This window comes from Cuculus canorus, chromosome 2 (assembly GCF_017976375.1).
Source record: "Cuculus canorus isolate bCucCan1 chromosome 2, bCucCan1.pri, whole genome shotgun sequence".
NCBI classification, from domain to species: domain Eukaryota; kingdom Metazoa; phylum Chordata; class Aves; order Cuculiformes; family Cuculidae; genus Cuculus; species Cuculus canorus.
In genome coordinates this window covers 119,224,118-119,250,119 of record NC_071402.1, presented here as the reverse complement: position 1 = coordinate 119,250,119, position 26,002 = coordinate 119,224,118, and the positions used below count along the sequence as shown (strand labels likewise).

Sequence of the window (26,002 nt, the reverse complement as noted above, 5' to 3'; positions counted from 1 at the left end):
GCCCTCAGGCTGAACTGAACAGGGAAAAGAGCATGGTCAACTCTGACTCATTTGGAGTGTTGCTCCTCTCAGGAAAACCATCATGATGTCCTTTCTGATGCCTAAGTGAAAGTGTGAAGCCGCTACACGCAGCAGTTGAACTGCATCAGCACCAACCAACTGGAAACTCTTACTGCCAGGCCACGTTTTGCTCATCTGCACACATACTACAAGTTACTACAGAAATTTAAAATATGAGAAAGAAAGGTTTCCAAAGTCTCTTTTGATTAGATGTAAAATGATATACTCAACTCTAGTGCTCTTCAACTATTCTATGTATAAATAAGGCATCCACTTTTGAAGTAAAATATATCTATATATATCTCAGATTCATAACAGGCCGTCACCTGCATCCTGAAAATAAGCTGCAGCTTCATCTTGACCAACTGTTTGAAAGCTACGTTGATGCAATGACTTTCCTCAGTGAAAAATGTCAGACAAGGCAGTTTCAGCATGGAACTGTCTTAAATTAATATGCGGTCTCCAAAGGCTGCACAAAAGCTCATTCGCCTTCTTTGCACTGTGGCAAGGAAACTGCGGTGTAAAACTGCTGGAAGGTGCAAAATAATGGAGTGGCTGGAATTTGCAAAGCTCAATTAAATGTCAACCCCTTGCATCCATTCTTGGGGCAAAATTAGCACTAACTTTGGTATCTGGGATGTTCCACATGATAAGTACTACCAGCATCACGGTCATAACACAGGCTAGGTGTCCAGTATCATGGGGTTTTTTTGCACATCTTTCATATCAAACATCACAGAAATGCTGAACCCCACAGAACTGGAATTTGAGGAAGACAGATTGTAAACACCTCAAAATATCTGACAAAATATGAAATTTGCTGCCAGCTATGTATGCCCACATTCATTATGGTTTACAGAAAGGAAAAAAAAAAAGGTTGCATACTTCACCCCTCTGCAAAATTAGTGACGTAAGGAAAACCATCTTTTGCCACTCCCTTGTTTTCCTGCAGGTATTCTGTCACCATGCTTACACTACCCACACAAGTCTGTGGAGAGGCCAGAAACAGCCTGACTCCTTCCTCCAGCTCAAGCTGCCCGCCCACAAACTCACAACAATATCTGGCAGACTGTGAGGTAACTCCATGGAGATCCATCATCTACCAAGATGCATTTAAAGTATTTCATTTGGATAAGAAGAAACGAGATCATCCAGCCTTACACAAGAGCCAAATGGCCTTTAAATAAAGAAGCTCTCCTTCAGGGCAGGTGGACAGAAACAGACTTCCAACTCTGTGTCTGGGAGGTCCAATGTTAAGACGAGCTAAGGAAACACCTCACCTTTTAAAAAGGTCTTAGAAGGGAAAGAAGTACTTTTGATCAGACCTAATATATTTGGGGGAAAAGCAGTCTTATATGGACTTGTAAGCAAGCTTTTGGTTACAGTTACCAAATAAGCTGTTTCATCTAATAAAAGTCACTGTGCTTCTACCACCAACCTTGCCTTGCTGATACTCCTAAGCCACCATAGATGCAACAGCATCACTTGGAAAAAGGCAGGGATAAAAGCGAGGGAGGACACCTCTTCACATAAGACTGCTCTAGACACACCTTTCCTGCTTACGCTGTACCTGCCATCCATATCCTTGGGGCAAGCAGGGGACATACTCCTACAGAAACATCCAGAGTGTGGGAACTTCTAGGGTGCCCAGACAGTCGCCCACGTTTCTGTAGCCAACACCTATCCTTAACTATTAGATCATCTATTCCAGGCAGAATTCATTCTCCCAGGCAGCAAAGCTGACAAGACACAACTATTGGAAAACAAATCAAACAAAAAAAATAGTATAGGAATCAATCAACTCCTCTTCTCTTGTATTTCCTACCCAGATATCTGGCAAAGGAAGGTCAGTGTAGATTACATATTTGTAGTGAATCAGTCTGTGCAAGTAGAAGGCTAACAAAGCTGGTGTTTAGCTGGGGTTGTTTAGCCTAGAGAAAAGGAGGCTGAGACCTTATCACTGTCTACAACTACCTGAAAGGGGGTTGTAGAGAGGTGGGTGTCTCTTCTCCCAAGTGACAAGTGACAGGACAAGAGGAAATGGCCTCAAGTTGCACCAGGGCAGGTTCAGACTAGATATCGGGAAAAATTTCTTCACTGAAAAGTTTACAGGGCACTGGCACAGCCTGCCCAGGGAACTGGTTGAGTGACCATCCTGGAGGTATTTAAAAGATGGGTAGACAAGGTGATCAGGGATACGGGTTCGTAGTGGACAAGTATGCTTGGATTCCATGATCTCAAAGGTCTTTTCCAACCAAACAATTCTATGATTCTAAGTAGCTTTGTTTCCTTCAAAATTTGCATGATCTGAAGTCAAAGATGGACTCAGGCAAAAATGCAGTAATAACAATAGATGCAAATGAAAAAATCTGTCAGTGAAATTAAGCAAAACTGACCATCTAAGCCAGAGAACTACTTGGAACAACTGTATCTTTCTCAAAAAATTAAATTGATGGCTCTTGTTTTTAGAATTAGAAATAAAAGAGATAATAGAGGTACACCAGGAGGACATAATCGACAATAGAAGGGATTGCATTTAACCCCTGCACTTCCAGGGTGAAGTAACAAAGATAAGGGCAGAGAGGGATGTGGATATTTTTGCTATTTCTTTCACAGACTTTTCTTTTCCCCCCTTTTCTCCAAGTACTTCTGAGTGCAGGAAGTCTCTCTTCTCTATATATCATGAGAGCACCCACGCATTTTTCACTGACAGATGGCACTTCACGGTGTAATATCAAAGGGAGCTTCACAAGCCAAACTAAACCAGGAGGGAGCATGCCTCCTCTCTCTTCACTCTCCCCTCATCCCTTCCCTTTTAAAATGTCTCATGATCAAGAGCCAAAACATTTCTTCTCCCTGCCAGAATTTATGAACTGAACATATCTCAGGAAAGACTGTAAAAGCAGAACCTTTTTAAGATTGCAGATTGCATCAGCAATTAGAAATTAGCAATTTCTCTTGAAATTCATGAGGTATCTTCCTATCTGCTCCAGTTTGTCTTAAACTTGAGGTAACACATCTGTCAGCACTTTCCTTTTGTACACATTTATGAACAATTTTCAACAGGAGTATAAATGTGAAGATCTCTCTCCTTCATCCCTCCAAAATTCTCCATCCTTTGGCCCTTCTTTAGCCCTGCTCTCTGCACACTAACCTGCAGCATTATAATTCAAGGTACTAGCAGGTAGGCAACACACTTCCACTTTCCAAAAACATTTTCTCTAAATTTCAATATGAACTGGCTTAACAGCTTTTTGGTAACTGCAATGCCCAACAGTCAACAGCACTTTTTCTTCTCCAGGCAGCTTAAAAGCTCATCAAACCCACTGACATGCAAGCTAGGTGACTACACGTCCATCACAATTCTTCTTACAATGAACTTGCCCCTCTGGTCACATGAGTTGTTCTCCAGACCTCATCAACTTACCGACCAGAACTCCTTTGACTATAAGAGAAGTTCAGACAAGTAACTAGGATGTACAAAGTAATGTTCTAGACACCTGAAAATTATGACCTAAATGCAAGCCTAAGTGTCGTAACATATGTTGGATCTGTGGAAAAATGGACACCTAAATAAAAAAAGCACAGGAATTCTCCCCAAAATACACATCAAGTTATGAGTAGAAGCAGGTAAAGCAGCTGCCTGACTTGCAGGATCACATCAGAGTCCTGTGCTTCACTGTAGTCAGCACATAGTTCAAGCACAGGCATTACAGGGAATAGCTGCATCTCCAGAGGCAGGGATCCAGCTTCTATTTAGGCTCCAGCTTCCTTTGGAAACATGGCTCAAACTGCAAGGTCGAAAAAATGCTGCATGACAGCCTGTACCTATGCATCCTGCTCCTGTCTGCTCCATGAATAAAAAACAACTTCCACCTGTTATGCTTCCAGTCCACCGATGGTAAGAAAATTTCAGCAGTTCTCCCATTTTCTATATCAGTTAAATTATATTATTTTCTATATCAGTGGCTACAAAAGCCACAGTAACTCACTAGACCATCACATTAAAAATAGTGTTACTAGCTTTCCAGTCTATGATGAAATCAAAAAGCAATTACAACATGCAACCCTTATCTCCACTCTCCCCCAAGGAGGGTCTGCAAACAAAATTTCTTGTTTGGTACTCCAGAACCCAAGTTTTTGTCCACATCCATTGGGTCAAGTACAAAAGCAACCTAGCAGTATTTCTATACATGCCCGTGAAAAAATAAGTGTTTTATTTGTTCTCTTGCTTACCCTCTTCCTTTGTGCTCTCTGTTTGCTTTGTCAGCTACCAAGCTGCTACAGGGCTCAGCTTTCGTTCCGAATTTCAGATTAATTCAACAGAGCCTGCTACGTCTGTCTAAGAATAGCAAATAAAAGCACTTTATTCTTGCCTGACATTTTCATCAATAGCGAATCAAATGAATTAGTAGCCTAATTCTAACATTTGGCACAGAGGTGCTTTTCTACACTTGATTCATTGCTGTGCAAGGCCCAGTGCAAGATTATTCTCTGCCCAGTGCAACTGTCATTTATAACTACATGCAAAACAGCTAGGAAATCCAAACAATTACTCTGTTTACATCACCGAACACTAAGCACTTCACTAATTGCATGCACTGAAACCAAGGAAGTATCCACTCTGCTCCTGAAGAAGTTATAAAACTCAGTCTAGCCTTCCAAACAAACTAATTCTGAATCTGTTCAGTCAGGACTTCCAACAGTATTTTCACCCTTCTTGGATCTGGCCTTAGCCTTAAGGCCTCCCATACAGCCAGGGAAAATCACAAGATAAACTTCCATATATCTCTTTCAAAATCTGCTGTACCTTGGAAAGGTGCAGATGGGTGCTCTCTGGAACTCACCTTACCCAGACTATTTTAATCACCAGAAGAGTTGGGTAACGCATTTTCCATTCAAGGAGCCATCATCTGCTCCACACAGTCTAGTCTGTGCCTTGGAGATTTTATAACTGCAGTACAGAAAGGTAAGGTTCCTATTTACTGTTTCAGCTCTAACCATAAGAGACATTATGGTTTCAATGAGTCCTCTGACTCCACCAAACACGGTCAGGAGCCACCTTCTGCTCTAAATCACTGGATTTGCCCATCTTAGCTGTACTCCTCTCACAGACCATCAGGATTGTAAAAGGACACAGAGATTCCCTTGAAATAGCCAAGGAAAAGTGGAATCCATTTGAATTCTCAAAATTGCTAGCACTTCTTTCCTCATCCACTCCAAGACAAATATTCATTATGCCAGCTAGAAAGAGGTGGCTGATCCACGGTAGCTATCACTCTCCACCAGATCTCAACAGTTTAACAATCAGGAGCTCTACACAACTCCTTAGATGCTTCCTGTTTTCTCACTTATCCATTCTGAGAATCAAAAATCGTGTATGCTTTTCTGGACTTTTCTCATACTGAGCAGGGATAACAACTAGGAAAAAAGACAGCTGCTGGTGCCCTGGTGCACACGCGCTGCAAAGGTGTGGGGCTCCCTTCAGAAACACACAGAGCTTACCAGATCTGCAAATACTTAATGACAGCAGGGAAAATAACACAAACAATACCCTGGAGCCTGTTTTCTCTTTTTTAATATATACCAGGTCTTCCATCTCTCCCCTACACATAGCCAACATTCTTTTTGTTCGCTGTTTCTTCATCAGGCAGCTGGTTTTTACAATTCCTCCTGAAATAGAGGCTTTCTTGTAACCGAGAAGCTTCTGCAGCAGAACAGCGCTATGACACTGAGGGCTGCAAGACAATAGGAACATTGTATGGCATGCTAGCATATTTGGAATAGCAAGTTTAGCTTCACTGGCACATTAAGGGAACTGCGACAGAACAAAGGTTTTTAACTTCGATTTTTGGTTCTTTCATGTTAAAAAAAAAGGTGCCTTTTTTTAAGCAGACAGGAATAAGAGACAGGGCAAATGACAGGGAAATTCTTCTTGACAGCTGCGAAAATGAATACTACCTTTCATTGTTAAACGGTGCATCTCTTCTGTAGACTTAAAAAGACTTCACAAAGGAGCTAAGACCTTGTCTAAATTCAAAAGTTAATTCAGGATAGAGCAGTCTGCAAGCTTAAAATTCAACACACATTCTTGAGTAATTCTACATATTCAAACACATCTACGAAGCGAAGTGCCTTGTTCAACTTACTCCATGCTAAGAACAGGTTATAGTAAAACTGGAATGTTTTTCCTGTTTCCAGAGTAAGAGTTTCCATAACACGTGTATTCAGGTATAGGCATCCCTGTGCAATTATTCTGGCATGATTCCAAATGCAGATATGCCTTAAGACATTTTGTTTATCCATATTATATAGATGGCAATTTTTGTCTCTTTAGAGAGCTACTCCACTAATTACTTTCACAGCCAGACAGAGAACTACAGTTGTCCCAGTAGCAGCCCAAGGCCCAAATCATTTAACCTTAGGCTTCATAATTTTCTGTAGCTTCATTTCCTACAAGTCACGTACCTGGGCCAATAAAAAATTTGGTTTTTTCAGAAACTAGGTGTCATACACAACAGAAGAAGACAAAACACTGAAAAGAGATACAGAGGCATGTCTGTATTACCCTCTGAGTAGCATGGTTGAGCATCTCTTGCCAGGCAGAGTCAAACTGACGTTTGTCATCTTCCAGTAGCCTCTGCTCAGCAAGCGAAATGGTTTCTTTTGCAGCACGCAGCACTTCAGTGGCCCTCTGAAAATCCTGAGTCGCCCTCTGAGCTTCCAGCTGTGCCTAAAAAAAAAGAGAAGTTGGGATCAGAGTCAAAGGAACCCTCACAGTCACGTTTAGAACAACTACCACACTAATCCCAGGACTTTAAAAACACATCAGCATTACTGTTTCCCAAGCTTTCTCTTGAAAGTGATACATATTTCCTCACTGGAGTAAGTACTGCCAAGACAGCAGTTCCCACTCAAACAGGTAATTTCCAAAGGACTGTCTCATGGTGCTCACAGTTAAAAAGTACACAGCTGATTGCCTACAAATAAGCACCTGGCTGAGGCACAAATACCTAACGATGTAGGTTTAATCACTGAGAAACAAAACAAAAGAAAACACAACAGCAAACGTGTAACACGTCAAGAATACACAGAGAATGGCACTCCCCAAGCTTAGTCAGGGTGGATTTTCACAATTAATCACGCTGAAATAATGTTCCGAAAGTATTACATTGCTATGAAGCTTAAATAAGTTTCCTGAGAAGGCGGCTGCTAATTCATCAGATGTTCTTCTACTTTTCTACCGCTGGGACAGAACTGGTACATCAAGTCCCCAATGCACAGCCACGAAGGTAACCAAGGGAATTTGCAATGCACGTAAAACATGGATAAAGGCGCTACTATGTCCTTGCTGCTTGTTTTCAGCAAAATAACACAAAGTTTGAGCTCAAAGGAAGCATTTCCAAGTGTCTGCATGGAAGCAGGGGAGAATGGTCTCCTGGTGAACTATATGGTTCTTGCTTTGAGCAAATATTCCTCCAAAACAACATATGACTTTCCCAGCAAAGCAAGCTGCTTAGAAGCCATCTAATCAATGAGCTATGATCTCTTTTATTCTGGATGAAAAAAAAATTCTCCAAGACATTACATTTACGGACCACCTTCATCTCTCCTGAAGGTTTTAAGGGTCCAGAGGTGGGTCACAAAGATGATCAGAGGGCTGGAGCACCTCTGCTATGAGGACAGGCTGAGAGAGTTGGGGTTATTCAGCTTGGAGAAGAGAAGGCTCCGGGGAGACCTTATAGCAGCCTTCCAGTATCTGAAGGGGCGACAGGAAAGCTTGGGAGGGACTTTTCACAAGGGCATGTAATAGGCAAGGGCAAGAGTGATAGGACGAGGGGGGGGATGGCTTTAAATTGGAAGGGGAAGGTTTAGATTAGACATTAGGAAGAAATTCTGCACGATGAGGGTGGGGAGGCACTGGCACAGGTTGCCCAGGGAAGTTGTGGATGGCCCCATCCCTGGAAGTGTTCAAGGCCAGGTTGGATGGGGCTTAGAGCACCCTGATCCAGCGGGAGGTGTCACTGCCCATGTCAGGGGGGTTGGGACTTTAAGGTCCCTTCCAACCCAAACTATTCTATGGTTCTATGATCTTACAATATCCAAATCCCACTCTGAACCATCCTCAAGTAAAACGCTCACATCCCATCTAACAGGCTGGAGACGCCTCCATCCTTCACAGCCAAGCGCCAGCCCTGCAGGATCCCTAACACAGCAGCAAGTCCTTACCTATTCAGCCCAAAATTAGAGAGCAGCCAATAAAGCAGAGATAATGCCAGTCATACTGCAGGTTTTAGCAGTACCCTGATGACAAAAGTCATCACAGAGTTTAACAGTCTACAGTGTTGCATTTTATTATCAGTGACAACACTTTAATGTTCAAAATTGATGACTTTACAACAATTAGACAAAGTGTATCCATAAGCAAATTACTGGTGTTGGCTGGGTTTTGGCTGGTTGGTTGGATGACTTTTTCTTTAATAAGATAAAGATGTCATCCCTTTTTATAGGTATCACTGAACTACTAGCAATGTTAACATTCAGGCTTTCAAATGTGCAGGTTTCACACTGTCTTCCTTCATCAGAAATTTTTAATTTCTACTCCCTCCCTTGGTGGTAATGGCACGAAGGCATTCAGGGTGTGCTTCAAGGCACAAAGTCTGCTGAGATAAAGCTGAAGGCCAGTGTTGAGGAGCAAAGGAACCAAAAGTGGTGCATTCTCATGCATATCACGTTTTTTGTGACCAGTCTGAATATTTCACGGAGTCTCTGTATTCCAGTAATGTAGACAAAATGGCCCAAAACAGGAGAAATTTTTAATTTCTGAAGCCTGTGTGCCTTGTTTACTGTCTCTTAACTACATACCAGCACCTTCCTGCTCTTGAGCCCTTTTGAGATTGATGCACAAATACCTTGTTTAGCTCAAAAGTAAAATCTTTACCTGAATTTTTCTGCATTATATATGTCATAAATTTCTATGTAAAGTAGTAATTTTGAGCTGTCTTGCACTAAAACACCATCCATCCAATGTAAGCTTCTCATTCAATTAATTGAATATCCAGCACTGTGAAGACAGTTTGTGTTTACACTTCAATGATTTTTTAAAAATAAAATGGAATTACCCAGATGTACCTACAGGAAATGTCTTTAACCTGATGTGACTGGCAGAACAAAATAATGAATAAAACCTTACATGTCACGATATACAGAGGAGACATCTCAGGCTGAAAGAGGTGAAAGGACTCTGCAATACAGAATACTAAGTTGAGGAAGATTAAGTCTTATGAATGGGAAAGAAGTTTAAGAGTGAAGAAATGGTGGTCATTTGAGAAGCAGCTAAAAATCTCTGATACAAAATGGGAAATAAGTAGAACAATCACCAGCAAACAGCTGGCTACACATCCTTAACACCAGCTACATCAAATACCTTCACACTCGAGAAACCAGTCATTTGTAAAGGTAATGGAAAAAACCTTCCCTCCCTGCCCCGTAGCAGGGGAGACAGACTCCCAATTTAAACACAAGTCTCAAAAGGAAATTAAGCACACTATTTTCCCTCATGATGTCCTGAAATAGAAGCAAAGCTCTTCTTACTTCCTTCCCTCTATCGCAGAGAGGTACTCCAGCCCAAAGTGACCATGGAAAAACAGGAGTTATGTGTCAGAGGTCCTCCAGCTACAAGCTGGGGACGGAAATCAAAGTCATCACAATCAGTGCAGTGATTTCCTTTCAACCAAGGTCCTTGATGCATTTCCTTCTAAAGTGGCTACTGGTGTTTTCCACAGAAGAGAAATTCATCTAACCATGCCTTTTGCTGGTTTCAGGCCGCCTACACCACACCACCCTGCATAAAGCCTTCATGAAGGGCCACGCCTTTAAAATGTTCATTTCTATGCAGGACTGCACATCCCAGAGCAGCACAGAACTTACGGCCAATTTTGGTGGATGAACAGCATCCTGGTATAGATTCCTCGTTTATATGATCTTTTAGAAAGTCTATAAAAAAACCCCACACATTATATGTCATCACCATCCCAGTCAGCAGATACCCATTTCAAATGTATTAACACATTTTATAAATTCAGAATAAGCCTGACTGAAGAATATTTTAATTCATTCACTACCTAACCTAAAACCATGGTACCCACCCAAGCACAGGAAAGCCATCTGAGGAGCTTTAAACAAGGCTCAACCTAAGCATCCAACAAAGGACACAGCAGGAAGCCTGAATCTTAGTCTCCAAAATATCTTCTGCAGGAGAGGGCCACAAAGTTGATGAAGGGTCTAGAGGGGAAGTCGTATGAGGAGCAGCTGAAGTCACTTGCTCTATTCAGCCTGGAGAAGAGGAGACTGAGGGGAGAAGTCATCACAGTTTACAGCTTTCTCACAAAGGGAGGAGGAGGAGGAGCAAGCGCTGATCTCTTCTCTCTGGTGACCAACGAAAGGACCTAAGGGAATGGCAGGAAGGTGTGCCAGGGGAGGTTTAGGTTGGATATTAGGAAAAGGTTCTTCACCTGGAGGGTGGTGGAGCAATGGAACAGGCTCCCCAGAGAATGAGATATGGTGCCAAGCCTGACGATATTTATGAAGCATTCGGACGATGCTCTCAGACACACGGTGTGAATTTTGAGGTTGTCCTGTGCAGGGACAGGGGTTGGACTCAATCACTCTCAAGGGTCCCTTCCAACTCAGATCATTCTATGAATTCCCCGAAAACTCATGACCTTTTCTTTTTTCCTTCCAGTGCTAGTAAAGGGCTCAAATGCAAATAAAGGCCAAAAGTTTCTCATAAAAAATAGTTTAGGCTTGGATTTTAAAAAGTGAAATAAATTGCGAGACTCCAATAAGAACCTGCACCCAGTACAATGCCAAGAATGCTGGAAGGAAAAGCAGAACTTATTTTCACAGAAGACCCTCAGAGAGGGAGCCAGACCCCATTAACTTCCACATAGTAAAGTTGTCAAAGCCCATAGTCAGTGAAGGCTCCTGCTCCATGGCTGCCCTGCTGCAGGAGCAGGCCTGCCCGCACAGGAACAAACTGACAAACACAGGAAAACAGACTGGCGATCCATTCCTAGCACAGGCAAAACTGCACTAGCAAGTAACTGCTTTCGAAACTCTAGTAAAACCAGATCCAGGGGCAATGTGAACTCAGAAGTAGTACAGTTTTCTCCCTGTAACTGCATCAGCACTTGGAAGTTTCTGTTGGCACAGATACCCAGGTCAGGGATAAACACACCTAAGCCAGCAAAAAGTCTGCAGAGCATTAGGAGCTGAGTTACTAAAACCTCACAGAAAACAACATTTAGTGGTAGCTTGCAGGACTAGCAGCTCTTCTGATGAAGCCTCTAAAGCACAATTGGCTGCACAGCAGGAAAACTTTCTTTATGATAAGGAAATCAGAAGCTAAATTTACAGTTCAGCTAGATTTCTACTTGCACCTGGACCAGCAGGGCATTGAGAGCTGAAGCTATTAACAGGCAGGTCCATAACTCTGGCCACATTCAGCTGTAATTGTGCGGGAAAATGGAAACCTGAAACAAGACCATACTAAAATATTCTATCCCAGCTGTATTTGTTGAATGCTACTATGCAATGGCAGTTTGGAAACACTATTTTGGAACACAAAAGTTTTTTGGTTTGAGCAAAAGAATTAGTCCAAATAGCAATTTAGCTTCGACAGTTATCCTAAGTCAGTCTACAGGCTTTTGTTTTAAGCTACTTACAGAAAGCCTGGGAAAGAAAAAAAGCCAAACGCTAGGGTAAAGAATGATACATTAGTCATTAGAGAAACATCAACAGGTTTGTGGTTTTGCCAATGTGAAAAAGGATATTTAAGTAACATTTTAGTTAGTACAGTTACTGAATAATTAGCCTTCATTTAAAACTCCCTCTAGCACCTACAGGTTGTTCTGCACCATCACCAACAGATTGCTCTCACGCTCACAGTCTCAAGCCTGTAGGTCACTCAGTTTGATGGAAGAGAGTGTAGCCACATTCTTCATGCGCTTTTAAAACTAGAGAAAACAACAGAAGTTCATGTCTCCATCCAGCCTCCTGACATTGTGTATGAATTTCGTCATTTTAGACAGAGACTGTTTCTCTCGAAAGACCAGAATTCAAAATTCAAATGAATATCTGAAAACTAGGTTATTTTGCTTTCAAGCACAAACCAGTTTTTGCACTGAGAGAGGTTTAGCCCTGGGGTAGGGAAAATGTACCAGGGATGAGGACAAAAATCTCCAAGGGAGGTTGGAGGCAAGTAGGATGTCAACTTCTTACCTGTCACCCATATTCCTCGTGCTTGACAGAGTCTACCCAATATAAAACTGAGCATCTCTTTCAGAAGAAGTCAGAACGAGCTAGACCGGGGAAACCCCTTATTGAAAACAAGAAAGCCTTGAGACCTTGGGAACTGGGGAACCTGTGCCCCAGCTTCCACTGCCACAGTGACTGGGAGCTCACTGCGCTTCACCATCAGAGCTTTCTCCCAGGAAACTCACCTGAATATCTTCACCACTTCAAACCCTTCCCCCATCCACATAAAACACAAAGTGTGACCCCTTGAGAAATGCAATTAAGCGGCCACAGAGATCTCAGCTAAGGAGAATCCCATGGTCACAGCAGCCTCTGTCAAACACCATCCACACAGAGCACCAACTCCTGCTGCTGCTGCGTTCATACCTTCTCTGCACCTCAGTATTCTACAATCAACCTGCTAAAAACAAGTGCCCCACAATAGTAAATCCCTTCCCTACAACAAGCTGCACGCCAAGAGACCTGCTTTGCTCACCTAGCCCTCTCCTCTCCACCTCTTTTCATGCCTGAGAGCTTTCTCTTCACCACTATTCACCCTGCACTCTTCCACACAGACAATCTCCTCTCAACAGCTCATCTGCTGCAGATCTCCCTGGCTCTGATATGCGCAGCCTCAAATTTCCTAGACAGCTCCCAAAGACTCAGAGGTGAAATGCAGTAGCAGCACTCCAAAGATGCAAATTGAACACCGAGATACAAAATCTGTCAACTTTTGAAACAAACAATGATGTAAAACTAAAGGGGTACTGACAGGGTTCATAATTGCAACCTATTCATGTATTCCAGAAGGGAGCTCAGTCCTGACAAATCCCTCTTGGGGCAATAAAAGCTGCACCCTCATGTGTAATCCTCTGCTTAGTCTACACAGGGACTTGCACAGAAGGGAACCACACACAACAGCTGGATTATGTTTTTAGCTAAAGATAGTGAAGAAAACAAAAAAGCTAGGTCATGTCAAGCTAATAGAAGGAAACAAAACTAGGCACTTTTTAAAATGCAGTTATTCTCCTGGAACTGGAGGCAGCATACAGGCAGATTTTCAGGCCAGCACAGACACATCTGCTTGTCCACTTTCAAAGCAGAAAACCCTGTACTCCTTAATTATAAAATGCAATTTTCTGCTTAGTTCACTTTGGTTTTATTGGCTCAAACTCGCCCTATGGCCAGAGCCTTTGCTCTTCTGACCTAACAGAGGATTTTCCCCACATAGTTTGAATCTTCTGCGGTAGCATCAACCAAGACATATACTCCTTTTCCTCATTTCCCCTCATCTCCAATTTTCGTTTGCCTATCTAGTTATATGGGACTACACAATTTCAAAAGCACGGTGCAACACAGCTATAGCATTCCTCCAAGGTCAGGTGACATCAGATACACCCTGGCAGACACTGCTGAGCCTCTGACCCGTGAGCACATGTGCACACAGCTAACGGCCAAGCCAGATTGACAGAAATAGATGCAGAGGGTACATCTTTGTGGGGCCAAGCCTGCTACAGAATCTCTCCCTTTGGCCAGCCTCCCTCACAAAAGGGCCAGACCACAAGTGCCAGTAAATTCATGAAAGGGCATCGCTGACACAACCATCAAATCCCCCATTAGAAATGGCAGTCAGCAAAGATCAGTTATTTCCAAGTATTTACTAAAGTGGCTTCTCGTTAATCTAGGTGAACCTCTCATCCCACACTGCCAAGGTTTGACACCCACTTTATTTCAACATCTGTGTGTTAGTATCAATAGAACACAGGAACAATCTCTGTTTATAAAAACCACTGTAATCTGGAGCATAAAGGGAATACACAGCTGCCGCTCAGAACAAGGTACTGGCACACTACGTGCTGGCCCAAGACCTTTGCTCTAAAACGTGCTTGTTTGTTCCTGTGAAGCCAATATCTCTCCCACTTGTTAATCTTTAAAACAATAATTTAATTGCTAGCAGCAAACACATACATGCTACTACCAAAGAGATAATGATTAGCTGTGTTCCAGTCACAGTCTTCAGAAGGAAGCAAGTTTCAGATGTTTCTCTTCTGACCCCCTCTAATTCATTCAACAACATTCCACAGTTAATTTGCTGTACAAAGTACAACAGGGGAACATGTTTTAAAACAGAAACTTCCCTCCATCAGTCGCCCACTAGAGTTTCCATGGCACTGCCTGTCTTCATGGATAACTCTGACTGCAGCGATTGCACCACAGCATCCTGCACAAGCTTCCAGTGGGGATGAGGACAGCAGGATCACCACACCCTGACCATGGCATATCTGTCTTGCCCACCACTGCAGTGGGTTCAATAATCCAGAATCCTACCAGGTGGAGGCAGTTAAGAGTTTGCTGCGGTGTTCACAGTAACTGGTCACTGAGTACTGCTATTTTGGCTCCAGTTTTCCTCAACCTGTCCCAATGCATCTGGCAGCCAGTAACAAGAGCAGCAGCCCAGACTTCAACACAAGATCCCATAGAATCATAGGATGGTTTGGGTTGGAAGGGACCTTAAAGATTATCCAGTTCCAACCCCCCTGCCATGGGCAGGGACACTTTCTGCTGGACTAGGCTGTTCATAACTTCATCCAGCCTGGCCTCAAACACCTCCAAGGACTGGGCATCCACAACTTCTCTGGCCAAACTCTTCCATAACGTTCAGCATCCTAACAACCACCTCAATACCAGTGCAGCTGCACCCCCAGCAAATCTGCAGATGATACTAAGTTAGAGGACGCGGCCGAAAAGGCAAATGGCAGAACTTCAACCCAAATGGACCTTGTGAAACTAAACTGGGCCAAAGGACTTTACACAAGGTTCAACAAGAAGCAGCATAGAGTCCTACACTTGGCATGGAGTAATCCAATGATCATCACAGACAGGAAGATCAGCCTTGCCAAAAACGACCAGCACATTACTGTGAGTGTCAGGCTGAAAAAGCTGAAAAGGTACTCTCTTCTTGCAAGTGAGGCAAACCATGTCCTAGGCCACATTAGGAGGGCCATGGCTGACCAGTCATGGGAAGTTGTCACTTCTCCTGACTCACTGCTGGTGAGGTTGCACACTGAATATCACATTCAGGCCCACGAGTTCAAGTGGGATGTGAAGACAGGCCTACAATGACTCCTACAAGGAGCGCTGTGGGATGCGAGCTGTTTTATTGTAGCAAGCAGGAGCCTAAGGAGTGATCCAATTAGCTGCCAGCTAAAATTTGAAGGGGAGCTGCAGAAATGACAGAGTCAAACAAATGCTTCTCAGCCCTAGTGGATGATATAACATGGAGCAGCAGCCAAAGACAGCAGCCTAGAAGTTCAGGTTGCACATTAAAAAACATTTCTTACCAGAAGGGCAGTGTGACCCACAGAAAGGTTACAAATCTCCATCTCTAGAGGTTTTCAAGACTTAACAAAGCCATGGTTGATGCGATTAAGCAATGGTGACACTCCTGTTTTGAGCAGGAGGCTGATCAGATGACCTCTAGAGGTCCTATACAACCAGCACGTCTACCAAATGCCACCATTTTTCCTTACAGCTTCTCAAAAAAAAAAAAAATAGTAGAAAAAAAAAGTGATGCTGAATGTTCTCCTAGATTCTCACATACATGCATTTATTTGTTTAAATAATCAGAACAGGGATGCAGTAGGGGTGGAGGTTTTGCTTGCCTTTTTCAAGGACCATGACCTTCCTTCCCCTCTCCCTATGGACTAAAAATTCCAAGCCAAACCAGAACTGCAAGTAAAAACCAGAAACCTCATTGCACTATAGGCCATGTACAGATGCTTATAAACAACTTATAAAATCCAAAGCCTCGGGAGTGACCTCATTTTGGCAGATCGGTGAGGCTTTTTGTGAGCTATATATTAATCTATGATGGTTTGCATTACTAACAGAAAATACAATCTCTCAAGAATCTGAAACATCTTTGTATTCTTTAAGCTATTTATTGAAAATACAAAATTGCACACAGGTTAAAATTTACTTTTTCAAAAGCAGATTTGAAGGTTCTTTTATTTGGGTGGGGAAGGGAAGGGAAAGGGAGAAAGTGAAAATAAGCCTTGCTAGAGTTTCTTGGAGCACAAACAATCTCCTCCCTGCTGCTTTACTAATGAACTGCCTGTGGAAGACAATGACCAGATGTCCCTTAGTCTCTACTTTTGATTAGGTGTCTTGTTCTTGTGCTGGGCTTTTTGGTCCCGTCCATGCATCTATCCCTTCTCTTCAAACAGCTTAATTATTAGAGAACTGACCTGACTCCAGGCTCTGTTTTATTTTCTAGCAAACTTGTAGCCTATAAAAAGGCCCAGGAAATCAGAGCAGACCTACAAGGCATGTTCTGAGAGACATTTAGCTCTGTGCTAAAGTTAGGCTATATGTGTAACTCCGCTTCAGACAGGATCACAAGCTACATTCCAAGAGACAAGAAGTTCTGGGCACTTCATTAGCTACTTCTGTTACCAGCATGCAGACCACTGGTCTCCTCAAAGACAGAATCCCACCTCCCTTCTTTAGGACCTATGGAAGGAAATGAGAAAGAAAATATCTAAACATACAATTTCCTTAAATGCTATTAAGACCAACCATGGACTGGATGGAACGAACAGTTGCCAGCCTTCCTCTGTCCTCCAGTAGTTCCCATCTAGGCTGTACACTAGGATCTTGTGAAACAAGGGCAAGAATATAATCTCTGAGCCAATCATTACCACTATGTACTCAGACATTTGAAACCTCTTAGAGTCCTTGCCCGTTTTAGTTGATCTAGCTCCTTGCCACACAGGAGTAGGGAGGCAATGCTCATTCAGGCACAAACATTATATGGGGGATGCTACAGCAAGCCTTTTGGCCCTGCCTCATTTTTCACGAGGTTGTAGTGAGACGGTGGTCTGCTTGGAGTTACTCAGGCTAATTAACAAGTCTATGGCACCAGAATACAACAAATTGTTCATTCTAATATCCAGACACAGCCTTCTCGGGAACTTGCTGCCATCTGCTTGTTAGTCGTATACTTATTTGTGGCCAAAAGTATAAAGCTGCTGCCTTCTGGAAGAGGGGATCATAGAATATCTCCACGTTTTTCTCTTCAAGGTAAAATATCTTATTAACAGAAAAAAATATCAGGATAACCCTCCTCCCTATATGCACCTGCATTCTCAGGGCTTAGGCAGTGACTCATCGAGTCTAGAGTTTACAGATGATTTCTAGGTTTACATCTGGTTTCTAAGTTTACAGAGGCTCTCTGTGTGCTTATCTGCACCTGGCAGCAGCTGCCTTTGCTGAAATCAAATATAGAAGCAAATAATAAACGCCCACGAATACACACTGCAAGATTTACAGAGCCTGCCTTAGTGGACTTTGCTAATTATCCAAGAAAATAAACCTTCAGTGCATATAGATGAAACAGATACGTTCCAGAGAAACACCAGATTGTTATCTCACCTAATTGCCACAAAACCAGCAAGTGTTTGTTTGTAGAAGTTTCCAGAGGTTTGGCAAGGAAATAGCAGGCTGCTTCTGAAAGAACATCTTGTGCATGCATGGATACCAGCATAGCAGAGAAAATATGCACAGCGAGGAGTTCCACCTGGATGACAGGCTGTTCTGGGCATGTTCTCCCAGTCCTCAGAAAACCTCACAGCCACCAGGAACTGCCCATCCTCAATAGCAGGGACACACTCTGGAAGAAAAGCCTCGGCTGACATCTTTGACAGCATGCTCACAGCTACTTTTGAGACAGTCACTTTCCTAAGGGGCCTGTTGAAGAGAATGACTCTATTGATCCTTCAAACTTTTTCCTCATAGAATTATTTATGTCTCCATGGCATGTGTGAATAACAGGAAGGAAAAAGTTGGGAGTGGTGTCCTGGACCAATGAAGGACTAAGTCCATTCTTTGAAGGAAAAGGACTAGGCAGCAGCAGGAATAGACAAAATTTTAGTTTTACTACACAGCAATAAAATCCTGTTTTAAGAACAAACCATTAGCACTCTTTTACAAAGTGAAAAAAAAAAAAAAAAAAAAAACAACCAAATACCAGAAGTAGATATATTTCTTCCACATCCTGGCCTGAAATTGACCTTCTAATAGTGGAACTGTGAGTTTGAGGCAATTAAGAGAGACTTTTCTTACAGAAACTGAGGCAAGACAGAACCATTCCCAAACATGCTACAGAGAAATTAAGACTCTCCGGGTAATCTTTTCCAGCAAGAACAGGCAAGAGCTCATAAATTCATACTGTTTTACTAGAAGACATAACAAAACACACTCAGAAGGCAGTAAACAACATCCATATCAGATATGTTTCAGAAGCCACCCCTACCAGGAGCACATATCATTTCAGAATAAACTCCCACGTATTTAGACCATAGTAAACAATAAAGATTGTGGGGTGGCTGAACAACTTCTTCAGAGTTGCAAGACTTGTGCTGCCTTCAGAAGTCACCCCTGAGTAACTACCTCGCAAAACAGGTACATAAGATATCACCTTAACATCAAGTCACCCAGGCTCAAATGCCAGCTACTATTTTTAACAGATGATCCTGTCTGGGGCTTCCAATCTCTTGAAATAACCTTTACTAATGGCCAGAAAAGACTGGGAGGGGTAACACTAGGAGAGAACAAAGCAAGGAACTCTTTCCTTGAAGTTATTGTTTTTCCAAATGCTGTAAATTTGCCTTTTGGCCATAATTATGCAAAGTGCTACAGCTATGCAAAGGAACCCACCACCTAAATCTCTTGGGATTTTCCAACTTTAACATAATTTTGCATCCTCTTCATCAAATATTCAGGCAACAGCACAGGAAACAGGAATTCATCTCTATTTTCACATCCCAGCACCCTTTGAGAACTGCTTACACCTTTACTGACAGTTCCAGCATCTTCTATTGCATCTGTGGATAAGCACAATAGCCAGATCATCTGCATTACTTCTTTCTGCCTAAAACAGCTGACAACTAACAACAAAAAAGCCAAACACAACTTTCCTACCCTAGCCCTTTCCTTGTAACTCCAATGACTGGAGAGCATTTCTGGAGTACCTCTGCTATAAGGACAGGCTGAGAGAGTTGGGGTTGTTCAGCCTGAAGAAGAGAAGGCTCCAAGGAGACCTTATGGTGGCCTTCCAGTACCTGAAAGGGGCCTACAAGAAAGCTGAGGAGGCACTTTGGAAAAGGGCATGCAATGACAGGACTACAGGGAACAGCTTTAAATTGGAGGGGGGAAGATATAGATTAGACATTAGGAAGAAATTCTTCACAATGAGGGTGGTGAGGCACTGGAACAAGTTGCCCGGGGAAGTTGTGGATGCCCAGTCCCTGGAAGTGTTCAAGGCCAGGTTGGATGAGGCCTTGAGCATCCTGGTCTGGTGGGAGGTGCCCCTGCCCATGGCAAGGCGGCTGGAACTGGATGGCCTTTAAAGTCCCTTCCAACCTAAACCATGACTCTATGTTACTACACCAGCTTACTCCAGTATTTCCACATTTCAGACCTACTTGCCCAACACCTCTAGTATTTCACAACAGAAGAAGAATGAGAAAAAATTTTCTTGAAGGGCTGGGAAAATAATTGCATTGTTGGCAATTACTGGAGACGAGGTTGAACAGCTATAGCAGGCTTTGTAATGCTGCTATCCAGAAGAGCTAAGGACCGATGGGTGCTTTGTGACATGGGAGAAAGCAAGCAAGAGAGAGACCAGAAAAAGAGAATTTTTTTCATCTCTTCTAGATAAATTCTTCAAAACACTTAGATGAAAACAGTATTTCCTTCTATTTCTGGAAAGAAAAGAGAAGAGGGAAGAACCTCTAATTCACAGTATGGAGCTAACAAATCTAAATAATGGAGCCCACCCAGGTGCATCTTCTACTAACAATGAGAAAACCAGTTACAGGTTTTGCATCAATAGCTTATACAAACTAATCACCTATCAACAGAGTAGGGCTCACAATACATGAAAAAGTACGATGTATAAATACATCTCAAAATAACCAAATCGATTCAGTGAGGCAAAAGCACAGACAGACACAGAAGGTCTAACTTTCAGAGAGGGCACATACTTGCACAGAATTGATCAATACACATTTCAACAACCAAGTGGCTAAAAATTGGTTCCTACTATCCAAAGGTGCCAAGGACACAGTATCCACAGACGGTTTTGCTACAGGTGCCACCCAGTCTGCAGGAAATACCAAGTCACAGAGAACTGAATATTAGTCAGGTAAGGATTTTCTTCAGTCCAGCTGTGAAGCAGCAGCTGTCAGTGTTCCCAAACACTGGACAGCTTTCCAGCTGCTCAGGATTAAGTGGGTAGAAACCTGCCAGTCACACTGACCTACTATCCTGCATTAGCAGGGCTGATGGGAAGACAAGCACATTCAGGAGCTTTCCATCACAGATCAGATCTTTGGTGTAACTTTCCAAATCCGACCAGGCAACATCTGTTACCTTCTCATCGGTTTAAGGACAGCTAATTTGAGACACTGTGATACCACACTGCTCAACCAGATGACAGAGCCAGAGCACAAATGTAAAATTATTTACTTAAAGTTTAAAGCCTCAGATAACAGTGTTAGTAAATCAGAGAGGCAGAACCCATCTGGTTGACCCAGGTAAGTCTCCTCGAGGTCCCTGATTCTTAAGCATCATCATGACTTTGTCCTGAAGAAAAACGCAACAGAACCATAATGCAAGACTTGAAATACAGTTTTGAGGTTTTAAGCATTCAAGCAGAGCAAACTGAACACGCTGAGCACAAGCTCCGCCTGGCAGCAATGAAACACTGAGCCACATGTACCTGAACATGGAGTTGTGACTTCTACATACTACTTCCAGGATTTCAATCACAACTGTGCAAATATGACCAGAGAGCACAAGAGGCACTCCATCAAATTTTAAATGTGGCAAAACATTTTCTTTACTTAACCCGAAGTGCATTCTACTTTAGAAACAAAGTTTACGAAACTCAGTGGATTCCCTGGTGGAAATCCAGGAAGTGACTCCTCACCCTCAATAATAAAATTACTGATGTCAGATTCCCTTGCTTGGCTTATTTCCTCTTTAGATGGGTGCCTGGCCCCACAGCCAGCCACGCATCATGTGGGAAGTGAGATGAACACACTGAGAACGCCCCTTGGGATCACAGCAATGGGAACTCCACATTTCACAAGAGGACTGACGTCACATCGACATGGTTTCCCTAAGATTTAATGATGTATTTCTATAACAAAAAAAAAAAAAAGTCTTGGTGGGAAGAAGGGGTTCAGGTGTAGAGCAGGTCCACAGGGAGCAGAAAGGGAAAAAGGACACAGAAAACTTCTTAGGCCATCAGATACGATGTGCAGCCTCCAGGCTTCCTCGTTTCAGGCACCACTTCTTGCACAGCCCACCTGTACTTCATCTCCTTACCATTTCTTTACAGCACTGGGTTTCCCAGTTGCCTACCTGGCAACTTCAATGTCTCTTTTCCTTTCAGAGCACTTCAGCCCTCTCTTTCCAGGCAAGACTTGTGCAGCCTATCTGCCTGCCTTCCTCCAGTGCCTGCCCTGCCTCAGCGCAAACCGAGGCCATCATGTCAGCCTCACCCAACAGACAGGTCTCTTGACCACCAACAGGTAAGTCCCTATTCAGGAAAAGAGCTGCTCCCACGTCTCTGAGCAGCCTCTCCACTCCACTCACCTAAGTCATCCAAATAAACAAATCACAGCCATTTCTGTATGGTTGATCTATACACCTGTGGAGCGAGCCCATTCTCACACCATTTATCTCACCTTCCAAAATCAGAAATCATTACCTCCGCTATCCTCACACTACTGTGAGGCTACCCAGGAGACACCAGGGCAGCTGCAACACAGCATCATCAATTAAAACAGAAGATATCCGCATAGGTAGACCACAAGTAACATAACCTCTACTGCCAGCCTAGACTAATTATTTAAATAGTTGGAGGACCAATGTCCATATAAAATACCTTCTGAATGCTTCACTACCACAAACAGGAGTAAAAATACCCTTAGGAGCTGATGGGAGTTACTGCCCCCACATTGATGGGAGTTATTCTCATTTGATAAAAGAGACACTTTTACACACATTATCTTCTACTGCTTTCTCCATGTTCAAGGTGAACAAGTCATTAAGGGAGACTGGAATTAATACTCCACTAGCAGCAACACTACACAAACAATGGTTACTTACCTAAGAAAACGCAGCACTGACCTACAGCCATGGAAAGCAGTCAAGTGTTCTGGGTGTTGGGGTTGTTTCTTAAACAATTGGAAGGATTTGTAGAAGGTCTGTCAAAGTCAATTTTCAAGTTTCTGTACCCCTGCTTTGAAAACGTGAATCCACAAGGTAGCTTTCTGGTTTCTAAACAGTTAACCAGCAACACTCCTTCCACCAGGCAAGGTCAGTTAGTTGTTCCACTGTAACCGTGCCAATAATTTTGGTTTTTACTAGCTCCATGGCAAGTTGCCAAACAGGAATGCAAGTCTGTCACAGTTCTGCTGACATTTAATTTTTGCTTCTCAAGTTCCCCCTCCCTTCACCTTTTTTGCCAAGATAAGCTTAGCAGATAACATGAATCAGTTTAACTCTTTGTTGTCTTAAACATGAGCATGAAGACCCGTGGATAGCAACATATCTAGTGTCCATGAACTAGAGGGGAATAACCTGGTAACTCATCACTGTTGGATCTGGACCCAGGAGCTCTCTGTCACCCACATTCAGTGCTGCCCTCCTGTCCACAGTAGAACTGGCTGATGCTTTGATCCAATTAGCTCTCACTCACTGAGCAAATTTGGATGGGAAACTTGGGTATGCAGGAAGCAACACTGGCAAGACCACAGTTTCCAGTTCCTAATTAATTTTTAAGGCTGATCGGCAGTTTTGAACCTCCAAGTTATGTGAGCTTTTGTCTCCTGAGATAAGGAAGTTACCATCTGTCTTTCCACACTTGTCACTCTACTTTCAGACATCTCAAGCTGACCACCTAGAAACAGAGATGCAACAGCCCCTTTGCAAAGTTTTGTTCCTGTACAGGCACTGCAATCCTGACTTCTGCAAAGAACGGTATCAGTCTCATCTGCTGAGGAAAAGTCTTCCAAGTAGGTAAGTGTGTTTATATATGATTACACCTTCCCCACCTTCACCATCAAGTGATTCAATTCCTCCTCTGTTCCTGTTCTGCAAGATTACAGCAGCTACTTCTCATACTGATTCAATTTGGATATAAGATTCATAGAACCACTTGATGGCTAAACAACCCAAGACAAAATAGCTTAACTCCCTCTGCATTTAAGGAAGATGTATGCAGCTCAAAAGGCTTTTCACATGCGCCTGCCTCTCACCACTGACTACAGTCAGTGATTAAAGGGCCCTAAGTTTTGTGAAGACAGGCAGAATAGAGACCCAGGGTCTATGTATCTGAAAGTTCAGCCCTAATAATTCTTTACTTCGTCAGTTGATGTAGAATCATAGACTCACAGAATGATTTGGGTTGGAAGGGACCTTAAAGATCATCCGTTTCTACCCCCCCTGCTATGGGCAGGGACACTGTCCACTGGATCGTTGCTCAAAGCCTCATCCAACCTGGCCTTGAAAACCACCAGGGATGGGGCATCCACACCTTCCCTGGACAACCTGTGCCAGTGCCTCACCGCTCCCACAGTAAAAAATTTCTTTCTAATGTCTAATCTAAATCTCCCCTCTTTCAGCTTAAAACTATTACTCCTTGTCTCATCACTACCTCCACAATAAAAAGCCCCTCCACAGCTTTCCTCTGTCCCTTTAAGTACTGGAAGGCTGCCACAAGGTCTACCCACAGCCTCCTCCTCTCCAGGCTAAACAAGCCCAACACACTCAATTTCTTCAAACAGATGTAGAAATCCAGTATAAACATATTACACAAGAGAAAGATTATTAGTGAAGTGAGAGGAAGGAGCTCTACTACATAAAAAGTTGCAGTGGACAGGACAGGTTACCTGTCACTACTGAACACCATCTACTTGTCCATCAACTTCATTTCCTCTCAAACATGCCTAGACTTCAGACAGGAAGAACCGTTATACATATGGATTCCAGCATGTTTTTATGAGCTTTTTAAGATAAAAGAGAGATGCTTAAGAATGTACGCCAACAACATAAAAAGAAGAATTAGTTTTAAGACCAAACCAGGAAGAGTGACCCAGAGGAAGCAGAACATGCACTCCCTTCAACACATTGCTGTCTGAACACTTGCTACAGACGGGTCCCTTAGCGAGAGATACATATAGAGATGACCTAGCATAGATCTTTCATCTATTTTTGCCTGAAGCAAGTTTTCTGTCACTCTTTTGTAAAAGCTAAATGGTGCGGAGAGGGTGAGGGGAATATCACAAAGCAAAACCATGTCCCTCCCAAACAAGCTTAATACTAAAACTGAGCAAAGGATCTGCTCCTACCCCCAATGTAAGCCAGTACTGGGGAATAAAACGTGATTCCTCTGCAAAAAATCGCTCAGTAATGGGAGCTGAAGCTTGATTATAAGCAATGCTCCCAGAGCTTTTATTCTGTTTAGGGTCACTACAAAGGCACAGATTGTTTTATTTCTGAGAGTGGGTGGGAGCACACTTCTGTCAGATTTTTTTTTTTTCCCAGCAGAAGCAAAGCAAAAAGGCAAGTCACCCTGTTCAGTTTCTCCCTGGGTTCACAAGTGATGACATACAGATAACAGTGTTTTAGTGGCACCTCTCACCCAAAGACCCCAAAGTGCTTTTACTTTCCTTAATGAACTCGGCTTCACAGTAACCTGACAGCTCCATTTTACACAGGAACTAAAAGAAAGATGAAGCAATTTATCTACACCATGCAGCAGAACAAAATCAGCTTCCACCAGCCCAGTGATTTATGCAATACACCACAGTTGCTTTTGTACAGCATCCGCAAAGCATCCTGTCCCAGAGCACAATGTCACTAGGGAGATAACACACTTCTTGAACTCTATCACTTGCCCAGACACCATTGCGCAGGCACTTTCCAGCGCCAGCCCTGCAAAATGCTAAGTCAACAGTGGCTTACAACACTCCTTACCTCAGAGACTCAAGACCTACAATGTTGTTGACATTATTTATATTTCCTGGCAACTTCACCCTTCTTCCCCACGGGAAGAAGGACATGGAAGTCTTGGTGGACAAGAGACTACATGAGTGAACAGTGTGCTGCAGCAGCAAAGAGAGACAAGAAGATGCTGGAGCTCATCAATAACAGCATCACCAGCAGCGAAGAAGCCATTGTCCCACTCTACTCAGCACTTGTCAGGTGGCACCTGAGTATTAAATTCAGTTTTAGTCCCCACTGTACAAAAATGATGTGGACAGGCTGGAGAGGGTCCAGAGAAAGGCTACCAAGATGATCAGAGGACTGGGAAAACATCCATACAAAGTCAGGCTGAGAGAACTGGCTTTGTTCAGCCTTGGGAGGAAAGGGCTTAGGGAAGACCTCATTACCATGTACTAGTACATAAAGGGTGTCCATCAAGAGGAAGAAGACTCCCTTTTTACGAGGAGTCACATGGAAAATACAAGGGTATAAGTTGCTCCTGGGGAGATTCTGACTGGATTCCAGAAGAAAACTTTTCACCATGGGAACAATTAAACATTGGAATAATCTCCCCAGGGAAGTGATA

The 26,002-nt window shown here is 43.0% G+C and overlaps 1 protein-coding gene across 1 annotated transcript in view; it reads right to left on the bottom strand.

Annotated features, from left to right (window-relative positions):
• Positions 1–26,002, bottom strand: part of SH3BP5 (SH3 domain binding protein 5) — a 61,263-nt gene that overhangs the window by 17,139 nt on the left and 18,122 nt on the right. Inside the window, exon 4 of the mRNA XM_054060628.1 lies at positions 6,629–6,793. Coding sequence (XP_053916603.1) covers positions 6,629–6,793 — 165 coding nt within the window. The remainder of the gene's footprint in view (positions 1–6,628; positions 6,794–26,002) is intronic.